The sequence below is a fragment of the Peromyscus eremicus genome, chromosome 2, assembly GCF_949786415.1.
Source record: "Peromyscus eremicus chromosome 2, PerEre_H2_v1, whole genome shotgun sequence".
Lineage (NCBI taxonomy): Eukaryota > Metazoa > Chordata > Mammalia > Rodentia > Cricetidae > Peromyscus > Peromyscus eremicus.
In genome coordinates this window covers 151,793,367-151,807,996 of record NC_081417.1, presented here as the reverse complement: position 1 = coordinate 151,807,996, position 14,630 = coordinate 151,793,367, and the positions used below count along the sequence as shown (strand labels likewise).

Sequence of the window (14,630 nt, the reverse complement as noted above, 5' to 3'; positions counted from 1 at the left end):
AGTGGGACTACGTCTCATGCTCACATGGGCCTGATGCTCACACAGCCCTCTGCACACATCTCAGTCTGCTTCACACAGCTAAGGTGGCTGAGTAGCAGCAGCTCCTCCAGTGCCGTCCTCATCCTAGTCTCAGAGACCATGAACATGTGCCATGAGTGGCTAAGGGACTCTCATCTGGGATCTGGAGATGGAGAGGTGATCCTGGGTCCTCGGGTGGCCTGATGTCATCACAGGGTCCTCGTAAGAGGGAGGCCAGAAGTCAGAGAAGGGAAGATGCCAAGCTGCTGGCTTTGGAGGTGGAGGAAGGGGCCCTGAGCCAAGGAGTGAGAGCCACTTCTAGAAGCAGACTGTCCTCCTGAGCAGTACCTCTCAACCTTCCTAACACTGCGACCCTTTAATACAGCTCCTCATGCTGTGGTGACCCCAACCATAACATTATTTCATTGTTACTTCATCACTGTCATTTTGCCACTGGTAAATATCTGTGTTTTCCAACCCTTGTGAAAAGGCCATTTGACCCCCCAGGGGTCACGACCCACAGGTTGAGAACCACTGCTCTAGAGCCTGAAGGAGTCTAGCCTGTCCCCTTGACACCTTGAGGAGGCTCAGTTTGGACTGTGTCAACCTCCACAACGCTAAGATAATAGTTGGCAGTGACAGTGGGTCCCATTTTGCAGACACAGAGAGGTGGAGCACCTGACTGGAGGAAGCAGGCTGGCTGGTAGTGCTCGCTCTGGGCTTCTCTGGTGTTCTGTGTGTGTCTGGGTCGTTCTCACAGCTCTGGTGACTGGCCGGGGCTCTTCAGCCCTTCACTTCCTTCTTCCTACCCTTCCATCATTCTTTCCTGAGTGCCCAGGCTGGGGTGCTGAAATCCTGGGTGAGCCAACGATGTGTGTGACAGCTCCGTTGACAGATAACCACGCCCCATGTGCATCTGGACTCACTACAGACCAGGCCTAGTGCTAGGAATGTCACCTTGCTTATCTCATCAGTCATGACACACAAATGCTCGTGGGCAGGCATGTCACAACCACATCTTACAGATGTGGCAACAGGTACAGGAGGGGCATAACACCAGCCTGCTGTCACAGAGGGAGGTGGGCAGAGCTAGGGTCACATCCAGGCAGCTTCCAGAACCGGTGTTGCCTCCTTGTAATCTCGGGGCTCTGGAGGCTGAGGCGGGGATGGCATGGTTGCACTGTCAGGGTCACGCTGAACTACATAGTGACTTCCAGGATAGCCTGGGCACGTAGACCTGTTTCAAATGGAAGAAAGACCCCTCTCTGCTTAAGATTTTTGTTTTGTTTATTTATTTTGTATGTGTATGGGTGGTGTTGGTGTCATAGTGCATGTGCGGAGTTCATCAGAGGGTAACATGGTGAGTGTTGGTCCTCTCCTGGGAATTAAACTCAGGTCTTCAGGCTTGCAGCAAGTACCCTTGCTAAGTTCACAGTGGATCCTGGGAATTGATTTATTTTCTCCTCCTTCCTTCCTTCCTTCCTTCCTTCCTTCCTTCCTTCCTTCCTTCCTTCCTTCCTCCCTCCCTCCCTCCCTCCCTCCCTTCTTTCCTTTCTTTTTTTCCTTCCCTCCCTCCCTCTTTCTTCCAACAGGTTCTAGTAGCCCAGGCTATCCTCAAACTTACTCTATAGCCAAGGATGACCTCGGATTTTTGATCCTCCTGCCTTCATCTCCCTCGTGTTGGGATTACAGATGTGAGCCACCACACCCAATTTATGCGGTGCCCAGGGCTTTGTCCGGCCAGGGAAATGCTCTACCTGCTAAACGACATCTCCATCTCCCAGGAATCAGTCCTCAACACTCCACATCATTCTCCTCCTCTGCTACCCCCTCCATCCCCTCCTTTCAGTAAGTCAGACATGCTTGTTGTTGAAACACATCTAAGTCAGAAGATGACAGGCTGTGGCCGGCCTTTCATGTGTGCTGTGTGCTGTCTCGCGTCTCTGCTGGCCACACACACTTCTCTGCAGCGGGAAGTATGGTTTTTGTAGAGCGGTGGTTTTATTGCGCCTGCCATTTCACGGCTCACTAATTTTTTTTTAACCTAATTACACACAGTGAACCTTTTTCCCGTGGGAACCTGTGTTCTTGTTTCTCTGTTGGCGAGGATGCAATGCCTGTCTGTGCTCTGACTGCGGACCCCAGGCCCTCCAGATGTTAGGGAGCTCCTGAAGTAGGCCAGTAGCTGCATTGGGGTGGCACCTGTGTTTGTGGAGTCAGGCCATATGAGACAGTTCTCTGGTGTCCCTAGCTCTCACCTCCTGTTGAGGACTGTTTTGGAGGTCAGTATGAAGCACCCCTGCCACACCATTCGTTGAGTGTGTGGACTTGTGTCCAGGTGTAGGATGCACAAAACAAACTGTGCCCTGGAGAGCATCCCTACGCAAGGGGCCCTGGCCACAGCATGCAGAACACATGGTTGGAGGGGACACTCTCTGGAGAGGCAGAGGGAAAGCCTGAGTTGATGTGCCACAGGCCAGAGCCTAGGCAAGTATTGTCACTTACTTATCTCTGTACCTGCTTTTCGGCAGGACCCTCAGAGGTGGGTATCGTGGTCTGTTCCACAGATGTGGAAACTGAGGCATGGAGGCATGCTGAGTGCTTTACTGTATATTCTTCCTTGATCCTCACGGAAGGAAGCAGAAGTGATGATTCATTTGGTTCCGCGCTTAGTGACTCTCCCTGTGCTCTGGGCCAAATGGCAGAGACAGGATCTGTCTTCTGGCTGTTGTAACTCGTGTGTGCTATGCCTCACCTCTGGCCTCTCACCTCTCTACTTTGCTGCTCATTGGAGCTGGTAGAAGTCCCTCCCAGAGCCAGTGATCAGGCCCACGGGACAGGGGATTTGAAGCTAGTGTCTTTTTGGAGCTCCTGAGTGACTCTACTCTCCCAGAAGCTGGCTTGGAACCTTTGGGCCTGATACACAGTCTCCTTATGTGGTTCAGGCTAGCCTTGAACTCATGATCCTCTTGCTTCAGCCTCCCAGGTCCTGGAACTGCAGGCCTGAGCCTGTGTGCTCAGTCTTACTTGGTACTGGGATGGATCCTAGGGCTTCATGAATGCTAGGTAAGCAGTCTACCAACTGAGTTACATCCGGGGCATCAGGGTTCGATGGTCTTTAAGGTCCATTTGGCTTTGCTGGGCAGGGTGGTCAAGAAAGCTACCTGTAACCCCCACACTCAAGAGATGGGGCAGAAGGACTATTAGACTGCATTTATTTCTTGGTGCGTCTGTACATGCGTGCTGTGGTTGGTGTAAGGCCATCCGCGGACAGCTTGTAGGAGCTGGGGCCCTCCTTCCTCCGTGTGAGTTCAGGAACGGAACTCAGGTCGTCAGTCTTGGTGGCAATGCCTCTACCTGTTGAGCCGTCTCGCCTGCCCCGAGGCAGAAGGATTTTGAGGTTGAAGCCAGCCTGGGCTACGCAGTGAGTTCCAGGCCAGCCTGGGCTATACAGTGAGACCTTGTCTTAATAAAAGAAAAAGAAAAAAGATCCTTTCAACATGTGTTCCCAACCAGCAAGCACCCAGGCCTGAAGAGAGCACCCCGTGTTTCCTTCCAGCCTGCTAAACTGACTTTTGTTGGTGTCTCTTGGATGTGGGGTCACAGGGAGTGGGGGCTTTTGGGGGGACTGGTGCTGTGTGAACAGCTTGGAAGGAGAGTCTCCACTCTGCCCTTGGCTGCAGCCTGGGTTTTCTTCCACATCTATTAAGGCAGATCCTATCCCAGCGTGTTCTGCTCCCTGAAGGTGGCATTCTTTCTTCTAGAATATTCTTCATGCCTCACTTCATAAAAGGCCCTGGATTTGCCAGGTGGCTGGGCCCAGCTAGCCAGGAACCTTCAGTGTTCTGGAGTAGAGGCCCACCCTGTATAGCCTCTGGGGTCTGATGTCTAGAGAGGTTCATTGGCAGACCCACGTCGGCAACAGCAGCTGCCGCTGGACGGATGATAGGAGTGAAGTTTTTCGGGTGGGTGTTGGGCATCACTGTGTGCTTATGGTGCATGGGGCAGGTAAGACAGAGCAGGTCACTGCTGTCTGTGAGAAAGGAGAAGGGGAACACAGGGCTTTGGGGCTCTGGGGTCTGGAGGCATGCTGGGAGGCCTGTGTGAACTGCTCTTTCTGATTGATACCCCCACCCCCACCTTCTCTGGACCCTTATCCTCAGCCTAAGTGGCTTCACTTGGCACATACAGGCTAGGTGGTGCAACTGTAGTCAAGCCTTGCCTCCTGTGCAAAGCCTGAGGCCTCAGGAGTGTGGAAGTGCACATGAAGCCAAGATAACGAGCCTCTCCTAGGTATTTATGGTGGTTATTTGTTATCTGGAGCTCAGAATGAGTGTTTGCTCACTGGGAGAATGGTCTATCCCAGCTGGGCAGTGGCAGAGTCCTGGGTGGTTTTCCGGGACAGCAGCTGGAAGGGGCTGCCCCTCTGGGAACAGGCTGGGCAGGGGGGAGGAGGTGCCTTGGGCTCATTTCCTCCCATGTTTTCCTTGTACACTAACCTGAGCCTAGACCTCTGCTTGGAGTGTTACCCCATTTGGGGAGCCCCTTTCCTCTTGCCTGCCTGGGAATACTGACTGTAGTCTGTGGGCTAAAGAGCTGACCCCTGGAACAAGGGTTTGCAGGAATGGCTGGGGATGTGTCTCAGCTGTGGAATGCTTGCCTAGCGTGTACAAGGCCCTGGGTTCCATCCCCAGCACCGAATAAACCAAGCATGGTGGTGCACACCTATAATCTCAGCGCTTAGGAGGTAGAGACAGGAGGATCAGGAATTTAAAGTCATTTTTGCTACATAATGAATTTGAGGTCAGCCTGGGCTACTAGACCCTCTCTTACCATCCCTAGCTTAAAACAAAACGAAAACCAAAAAGCTTTGCAAGAATATCAGCTTGGTTCAGATCTCAGCCTTGTTCTTCCCTACTGGCCAGGAGGCTTGGGCAGTGAGGTAGGCAGGAAGGCGACATTGTGTATAGATGACTCCTTCTGCCCGGCCCATAGCTGCAGGACCAGGACCTGTGCCTGATGTTTTGTGTGCTTGGATAACACACAGCCAGGAGGCTCATTCCTCAGCCTCCCTGTGGCGTGTAGTGTACTCCTGGTATTTCTAGGTCCCTCTAGAGCTACTTGACCTCACCCAGTAACGCCCGGCCCCACCTTGAGGTCAACTTCAAAGCTGACACAGGATCTGCCATTAGCAGTTGTAATAGCCTCAGAGTTGGCGGCCAGGCTTTCTCTTGGGCAGCATATGAGGCAATACCTGGGTGTTCAGCATGGTGGTGGCATAATTGCCTGGCACCTGTAAGACCTGGGGTTGCATTTCCTGCACAAAGAAGGAAGACAAGGAAGGAGAGAGGAGAGGGAGGGGGAAGAAGGATGGGTGGGGTGTGTGTCATAAACAGCAGATGTTACCTCTCATAGCTCTGCACCCTAGGCATCACTGTGTGCCCACTGTGCATGGGGCTGAAGGTGTGGGGCAAGCAGGACAGAGCAGGTCATCGCTGTCTGTGAGAGAGGAGGAGGGGCGCATGAGGCCTTGGGGCTCATGGGGTGGAGGCGTGCTGCCCTGCCTCTGCTCTCCCAGAACTGTCTGGCCTGTGTGGACACCTCTTTCAGACTGAACACTCCAGCTTCCTCCCCGTCCGTCCATTCTCCCCTGCACTGGTGGAGTGGCCAAGCCTGGCAAGTGCAGGTCTCGTGATACCTCTGTAGCTTTGTCTCCCTCAGGGGTGCAGAAGCAAAGTTGAGGCTAAGATGAAGGCAGTGGGAGATTGAGGGTCTGGAGGGTGTGTGTGTGTGTGTGTGTGTGGTGTGTGTGTGTGTGTGTGTGTGTGTGTGTGTGTATGGGTGTGTATGTGTATGGGTGTGTGTGTATGAGTGTGTGTGTGTGTGTGTGTGTATGGGTGTGTATGTGTATGGGTGTGTGTGTATGAGTGTGTGTGTGTGTGTGTATGGGTGTGTATGTGTATGGGTGTGTGTGTATGAGTGTGTGTGTGCGCGCGCGTGCATGAACGCGCTTGTGCATGCATATAGTCTGAGGATATCTTTCCTTCCACTGTGTGGGTCCCGGGAATCAAACTCAGGCCGTCAAACTTGGCAGCAAGCGTCTTTACTGAGCCCTCTCACCTGCCCTCAACCTCAGCTTCTGAATGGTGCTGGGAGAGCATAGTCCTCACAGCAGACAGACTTGTGTTTAGTGGCCCTCTAATTAGCCCAAGTGGTCTGAGTAAGTGAGGGAGCCTGTTTTCCAGCCTGGATACTGGGTTAAAACTCCTTAAACTTTTTCCAATTCATGACCCCTTCTCACCCAAGAAACTTATATCCAACCTCGGATGCATAGGTGTATTAAATAGGTACACGTACCACACACTTAGCAACGATGGATCATTTAGACATTTATTTGACACTTCCTTAGTGTATTGTGTCATTTTACACAATTTTACAATGGTTAAAGACATAAACAGATTTTGCATACTAATGAGGTGGGTGTGCTTGTTTAGTTGTTATGAAGATTTAAATCTCGGGTAAACACTGGACGCAGCAGCACACAAGGCAACTGTTCCTCACAGTTGATTGGCTGTTTTGATTTTATGATCATCAGCGCTGAGACCTCTCTGCAGTTTCACATAGATACCCAGGACAAAACAGCAGAAGAATGTTTAAAGCCATCTCAGGGACTGTTAAAGATTATCTCAGGTCAAAATTCATATCATGATTTTACTTAAATGAAATTCAACTCAGCAACTTTTAAAATTAAATATTTGAACATAATCCAATCCCAAAGACAGAATGGTTTGATACTTATGTGCTGAAGAATGTGGGTAGGAGTAAATGAAGTCTTTGCTTTCCATGATGAAACAGTATATTTTTATTTATTTATTAAAATTTTAACCTTTTTTCTTTTTTTTTTTTTACGATTTATTTATTTATTACATATACAGTGTTCTGTTTGCATATATGCCTGTATGCCAGAAGAGGGCACCAGATCTCATTATAGATGGTTGTGAACCACCATGTGGTTGCTGGGAATTGAACTCAGGACCTCTGGAAGAACAGCCAGTGCTCTTAACCTCTGAGCCATCTCTCCAGCCCCCAACAGTATATTTTTATAAGAACAGAGAACTCCATGTACAGTAAAAACATTGCAATTTGTAACGTTCATAGTCTTGAACCAGGAGGCTCATACTCATACATAAAATACATAAATAAATCTTTAAGAAATGAATTTAAAAGACAGTCTTGAATCAGAGCCAAGGTTTCCTTTTTTTTTTGGAGACTAGCCAGCTTAGATGACCTGAGGGCCTAACCCTAAGCCATCCTTCCAGTGTGGCGAGAAGGCTGAAGTTTCACTGAACCATCTCTCTGCAGGGCACCCGCTGTGGTCAGCAATGGGGATGCTGTGGGCGCAGCTTTCTCTGGGGTTCGGCGCTCCAGCTGGAAGCGGAAGAGCTCACGTCGCAGTAAGTCGCTCCCCACTCATCCCCGCCCCCACATCTGCCACCTATCCCAGATAGAACCAAGATTGTTTCTTAGTCTCTAGGCCAAGAACCAGCATGGGTGCTTGAGGGCCAAGGGGACATTCATCTTTAGAGGGTTACCACAGACTTAGTGGCTGTCTGTAGTGGACTGCCCACTCACTGCTCACCAGAGCCCTAGATCCTTAGTCCAGCTGTCCACCTGCTCTCAGAGGCTCCAGCAAGAGGCTAGCTCCCTGGCGACTGAGGCAGGCCCTCTGCGAGGAGACCCACATTCAGAAGCAGGCGGTTCCCACACAAGCCAGAAGGGCAGCTTCTGTACGAGCTGGGGTCCAGGGGATGAAGTACCGCATGGCTCATGTTAGCGTGATGGCTCATTAGGGTTGAGGCGGGCTGCCAGCTCCCTAGCTCCTCCAGTACCTCTGCCAAAAGGTGAACGATAGAATCACACTTGTGGTTCATCACAGGGGTGGGTGAGAGAATGAGACAAAGGGGGAGGGGCGGGACTGGTGAGGACCGTCACAACCATCCAGGAGAGGGGTGGTCAGTCTGGACCCACTGGAGAGTGGGATGGGTGGGAGGAACAAGAGGGTATGGGGACAGAGCCTGGCCAGGCTCTGGACGCTGCAGGAAGGCATCCCTTAGGGGTTAGGGTCTTTCTAGGAGGCTCAGAGGTCAGGACAGAGTCCCCATCCTGGGGCTAGGCATCAGTGTAGGGCTTCCTGGCAGGTGCTGTGGCCAGGGTGGAAGTCTGTGGGTGGCTGGGAGGTAAGTTGGGGTCTGTGGTGGGCCCCGAGAAGGCCAGTGGGCCAGAGGTAAGCAGTGGTGAAAGTCGGGACGCATCATGGCCTCCGTGGCTGTCATCATGTGCCACTTGGGTGACCTTTCTCCCTTCTGTCACCAGCTGACCGATTCACTTTCCCTGCCCTGGATGAAGATGTGATTTATGACGACGTCCCCTGTGAGAGCCCAGACGCCCATCAGCCCGGTATGGCCTCTTCTGGCTTCCTTCCTGGCCTTTCCATGGGACAGGGAGGGAGAGCCATGCTTAGGAGGGTCTCTCCCGCTTCCTTCTGTCCCCAGTGCCCTCTGTTCCCGCCTTTTCACACTCCTGCAGACATAGAAGCAGAGTGTGGTAAACTGGGCAGGACAAGGTTTGGGGTCTTGGGGAGGATCACTTTAAGCCATGAGACCCCAAAGGCTCTGGGTTGAAGATAGAAGAGGGACAGGTGGTGTGTGTATGTGTGTGTGTGTGTGTTGGGGGACTGAGATACATTAAGCCATGCTGCTCAATACACATATTCATGTATGTGTACACATGTGTACACACACACACACACACACACACACACACACACACACACACACACACACAAACACAATATGTACACATGCATACACGGGCACACACACAAAGTGGTCCAAAGCCAAGACCCTGTGCATGCTAGCACTTTACCCCCCTACCTCAGATTGTTGGTGCTTTGGGACAGGGTCCTGCCGTGTAGCCGAGGCTAGCCTTGAACTCATCTTCCATCATCAGCCTCTGTCGTCAGCTGGGATTACAGGCACACATCATTGCTCCAGGCTGACTCTTCACATGTTGTCATGTAACCCATGATTAGGGGTATTATGTCCTCATTTTACATATGAGGAGACGTTAGAGGCCAGGCTGGAATTCAAGTCCAGCGCTCCGGCCCTCCCCTGGGAGGATCCGGGTGGCATTTTTTTTTTTTTTTTGACAGATGAAGCACATTTGATTCTCCTGCAGAGTCAACACAACCCCTTGAGATAGTCAGAGTGGGGTTTGTGGTTCCGTGTGTACCAGACAGGTCAAGCCCCAAGCCCCAGATCACAAAGCTAGAATTTGAATATAGGATGACTTTTTTAAAATTATATTTTTCTGTCTGTTTCTGGGGGCAGGATCCCCACCTAGATGAGAACCATCACCCCTGATTTTGAGTAGCCCTTAGTCTGATGGGGCAGCAGTAGCCATCCTTGGACAATACACAGTACCATGGGGAGTACACAGACATTAGCAAGGCCAGAGGGCTGTTGAGAATCTCCTGTCTCCTGTCCCAAGAAAAGGGACCGATGCGCCAGTGATGTGCAGGTCAGGGCTGGGCTTGGATCATATTTACCTGCTTGCAGCTCACTGGATCCTGGGAAGATAGCTGATGTAGCTAGGAGGCAGGGGCTCATAGGGGTGCGTCTCAAAGTGGGCAGTTCCAGTGGCTGACCTGGCCCCCTCACGGTGATTTCTCACCTGAATAAGATCAAGCAGTTGATGATGTGGCCCAGGTCATCTCTGTCCTCAGGTGTCACAATGGGTCTTTTTCTAGGCGTCCCCGGGATCTAGGGTCTGTCTCCTCGGACGATAGCTGTGGGGGTATCCAATGTAGAAATAACACACCCAGCCTCTCCTTCTCAAGGTCACAGCCAGGGTGGCCTGCTGTTCTATCCTGGAGACATTAGTCACTAACATCTTGGCTTAAAAGTAACCTCCCCATGACTGGAGGTGAAGTGCTTGTCACCAAGCAGGAGGGTTTAAGTTTGATCCCCAGGACCCATATAAAAATGCTGGGCATGGTGTTGTCCCACAGCTAGGGAGACAGAGGTCGCTCCCTCGGGCTTGCTGGCCAGCCAGCCTAGTCGAATTGGCAAGCCTCAGGTCCTTGTGATAGATCCACATTCAAAAAACAAGATGGACAGTGCCTAAGGAACACACACACACACACACACACACACACACACACACACACACACACACACACACACAGAGGCATGCACACGAGTGCTCAGTTGAATTCTGCCCCTCTAAAAACAGGACACTCAACTTATTGTCCCCACTTCTCAGTCTAAGCATTTCCTGTGGTCTGAAGTGAAGGTTCCTCTTGGACTCTAGGTCAGTTGCGCCCTCTCCTGGACCCTTGCAGACCGCATGGACCCGTGGGAAGGATACAGCATTAAGGAAGTCCAGCCCCTTCCTGTGTCTTCCCATTGATTCATTAGAAGTCTCCAGCAACCCAGGAGCATGCTAGGGTTCCAGTTAGACTCTGAGGTTCCCTCTCTCTTCTGAAAAGATGCCGAAGCGTGTTCTCAGGCCCTTCTTTCATAGAGAGGTGGAGGACATGCTGGCACTGTCTCTGAGGAAGTGGAACTGAGTCTGGGGCCAGACCAGCACACCTGCTCCGTCCTCCCTCCCTTTCTTATGCCTTTACCCACTGGGGTTCCAATCTGGGTAGCTGGGGCCTCCAGCTCACCAGATTGTCCCTGGCTGGCAGGGGCAGAGCGGGGCCTACTTTACGAAGATGTACATCGTGCTGGAGCACCACGTGAGGCTGAGGACCTAGGCTGGAGCTCCAGCGAGTTTGAGAGCTACAGTGAGGACTCAGGGGAGGAGGCCAAGCCAGAGGCAGAGCCCACCAAGCACCGGGGATCCTTCCAGCCCAAGGTGAGGAGCCTGGGGGTTATCTCTCAAGGTCTGGGCACCCACACTCCTTCAGGAAGGGATGTGGGTGGTGAGGGCCGGGCACTAGACCCCCATCTAGGCACCATCAGTTTCCAACAAGGGGCTGGGGTTATCATCCCAAGTTAGGAAGTCACCTGGGATCCCCTGTTTGGCTGTGGAGGACCTGGAATGGAGGCAGGTACTCCCCTGTCTCCCGCATTCTATGCAGACTAGGTAGGTCAGTTACTCATGATGTTCATGGGCTTGGATTGGTCTTCAGAATTCTTCTAAACACAGTGGTCTGTGAAGCCCAGCCAAATGATTAGAGTTGGTCATTGGCTCATTCAACTCGGTTTTCCGGCCCTAGCAGGTACATCCTCAGACGCACACAGTACCATTTGCCCCGGGAGTGGACAGGTGATGGGGGAGTGTGAGCAGGGAACTGCACCGGAGCTGCACTGGCCCGGCATCTGCTTTCCGCCTGTCCGCGGCCTTTCTCCTGCCTGTTTCACGAGGAGCCACTGGGGTGGAGATCTGGTTCTTCCTTTCCCGTGCTCTTCCTACTGCTCTCATGTCCCATGCTGAGACTGAGACTCAGTGGGTGATGATTAAGGGTCCTGCTTGACCAGAGGTGACAGGGGTCTCTCTTTAGACATGGGGGTGGGTGGGGTCCAGACTGGCTGGGATTAGTGGCTAGCTCCAGTTGCATCCACAGACTTTTTGGGAAGGCTTACAGTATTCCTTCCTGCCTGTTCCTGGGTTTCAGGTACACCCCCACCCCCTGGGAGAAGAGTGCTGGCCAGAAAGCCTTTACTCAGCCCTGTGTTGAGCAAGCCCAACTGCATGGACCCCAGACTTCTCAGGATAGGCCATGGGAAGGATCTTAATGCTCTGGCCACCAAGCAGAGTTCTCAAAACCCTACTGTGACCCAGGGCATCATCTTAGGTCATGCGGGGTAGTGTGGGTCCAGGAAGACCTGACCCGGGCTTGGTGGACCTTTATGGTCTGGGAGGAGATGCTGTGTATGACATAGTTTGTTAAGACTGATAATAAGGACTAGGGGTGTGGCTCAGCCGGTAGAGTGCTTAAGGCTCCCATTCCCAGTTCCTCATAAACTGAGTGTGGTGGTGTACACTTGCAGTGCCAATGCTAGGCTGGTGAAGGCAGGAGGATCAGAAGTTCAAGATTGTCATCTGCTACTTCAGAAGTTTGAGTCCAGCCTGGGCTACATGAGACCCTATCTTAGGGAAAAAAAAAAAAAAAGATAAAAATGCCTTTCTGTTGAGATGAGGGGTCCTGCCCAGCAGCATGTCTGACATGTGGGGGACCAATGGGACAAGCCTGAGGGCTTGCAAAACCAGGTGAGAGTTGGGGGCAGGACTCTTGAGGCCTGAGGAGATGACCCTGATGCCTGTGGGCCAGAGAGACAGCCCAGGCTGGCCTGCGATAGTTTCCTGTTTTCAGAAGGGGTAGCATATGCTCCCTTAGAGAAGAGGTGCTGTACCACAGGCCCCCCAATTCCCTGAGTCACCTCTCCATAGAGATCAGGGTTTGTCAGGCTATACTGCTCTGGATGGTGACAAGTAGACTCTTGTGCCTTGGGCATCCTGTGGTCCCTCCTCATCACCCAGGGCCACTCCTACCTCCTCCTCTTTTGGGTTTTTGAGACAGGGTTTCTCTGTGTAGCCCTGGCTGTCCCAGAACTCATTCTGTAGACCAGGCTGGCCTTGGACTCAGAGATCTGCCTGCCTCTGCCTACCTAGCATAGGGATCAAAGGTGTTCGTCACTACACCTGGCTCACTCCTACTTTCTTGACAGGGATCTGAGAGGGAACCGCAGGATCTCTGAGGGAAGGAGTGTGGAAATGGCAGACTTGTGCCACCCAACAGCAGGCCTTAGCCTTACATGACATCAAGAGTCCTGGTGGGAGTTGGTTGACATCACAGGTGCCAGGGGCCTGCTCCCAGGGACCCTGGCTCAGAGCTTGCCTTTTAACCCTCTGGCCCCAGGGGGTGCAAGTGGCCCCCACAACTTTAAGGAGTGCTAGAGTGGGCTTCTCCTACTCCATAGCCTGGCCTGGAGTAGGATCCGTGGCCTGCTGGGAACTTGTACCCCTTAACAAACTCACTCTGGGGTAGCAGTTGGATGGCGCTCTGTTCTCTTCCTCAACAGTGTCCCATAGCACAGTTTTAGGGATTTTTAACAGGAGGGCCTTTTCTCTATCCATCTGCTAAGGCCTGCGAGCTTGCTAATGGCTGGTTCCCAGGGAGATGGGGGTGTGTGTGGCTTCTTCTCTCTGCTCTCTCTGCCTAGGGTTGCCGCCAAGCACTGCCTGTGGAGCTTCACCCTCCTGAGCTGCTGGGGCCCCTGCTCTCTGCCCAGCCTTGCAGCCGCTGTGTGTTGCAAGGCCCCTGCTGCTCGTGCATGTGCTGGGTGTGCTGCAGAGCTCTGGATGGCAGGCCTCTGGGGAAGCATTTTATCCTGTCCTTGGAGTCTGATGGCAACCCCAGCAATAAGCTAGCTAGGACTCCCTGCTTTAAGATGCTCAGGCCAACCAACTCCAGCCCCCAAAATTGACCAAAGTATCTGTAAACAGACCTTCTCAGACGTACCCAACCCAGGTGTGAGCTTTGTTGGTCCCCAAGTGACTGTTCTATTGGCCACGAGGGTCAGTGGGTATTTGCTGGGCATGAGGAGGACTGCCATGAGACCCTCTCTCTCTGCCTGTGACCTCTTTGTGACCAGTCACTGTGATCCAGCTAGGGCAGTCTGGGAAGGGTGGGCTCATTACGGAAGCACCTACTATAGCCTCAGTCTCCTTCTGTTCAGCTCAGCCAGTGACCTTGGACCCTAATGCTTCCCTAGTCTTTTGACCCTCAGAGAGGGAAGGGGCCGGAAGGCCAAGGGGCTTGATGGTTTCATGCTGCAGCTGAACAGGGCTCAGGACAGAGCCCCCGGCTGCCCAGTGTGCTGGGAGTGAATGGCCAGTGTTGCTGGCAGAAAGAGTTTCACGTTGATGAGTGAAGCTCAGGGAGGTTAGGAGACATGGTTGGGGCCACACAGCCAGTGAATGGCAAGGCCAAGACTCAACTTCATATATGGGTAAGAAGACCTTATCCATCTGTCTGTCTGCCATCTACTCATCCTCCATCCATTGATCCATCCATTTAGTGAATACAGAGGACTTATTGAGAGATGGATGCTAATGGCTCCTGCTTTGAGTCATTACTAAGCTCTGGGCTTTACATGGGATGTCTGATGATGCTCTCAGCCATCTACGAAGCTAGGTGTCCAGAACTTCTCATGGTCATTTTACCAGCGAGAAAACTGCAACCTCAGAGAGGTCCAGAGACTTTCCTGGCTCGTAAGTGCGGAGCCCAGACTTGAGTATTTGCCCACCTTCCTGCAGAGTCCGTGCTCCATCTTTCTGTTAGTCTCTCTGTCCAGAAATGCACCGTGTCTCTGTTGTCTGTGTGCTTCATCAGATGCCCTTGTATTTAAATGTCTGCTTTTTCTGTCTGGCCATTCTCCAGATAGCATGTAAACCAGTCATCACCATTCATGCTTCCATGCTGGGGCCCCTTCCTCCTTCCGTTCATCACACCTTCCCTCCCTCCCTCCCTCCCTCCCTCTCTCCCTCCCTTCCTCCCTCCCTCCCTCCCTCCCTCTCTCCCTCCCTTCCTCCCTCCCTCC

At 52.4% G+C, this 14,630-nt stretch overlaps 1 protein-coding gene across 1 annotated transcript in view; it reads left to right on the top strand.

Annotated features, from left to right (window-relative positions):
* The window catches only part of Arhgef10l (Rho guanine nucleotide exchange factor 10 like), a 108,236-nt gene that overhangs the window by 20,377 nt on the left and 73,229 nt on the right, over positions 1-14,630 (top strand). The window contains exons 4-6 of the mRNA XM_059255308.1: positions 7,381-7,472; positions 8,392-8,475; positions 10,769-10,938. Of these exons, the coding sequence (XP_059111291.1) occupies positions 7,381-7,472; positions 8,392-8,475; positions 10,769-10,938 (346 nt within the window). The remainder of the gene's footprint in view (positions 1-7,380; positions 7,473-8,391; positions 8,476-10,768; positions 10,939-14,630) is intronic.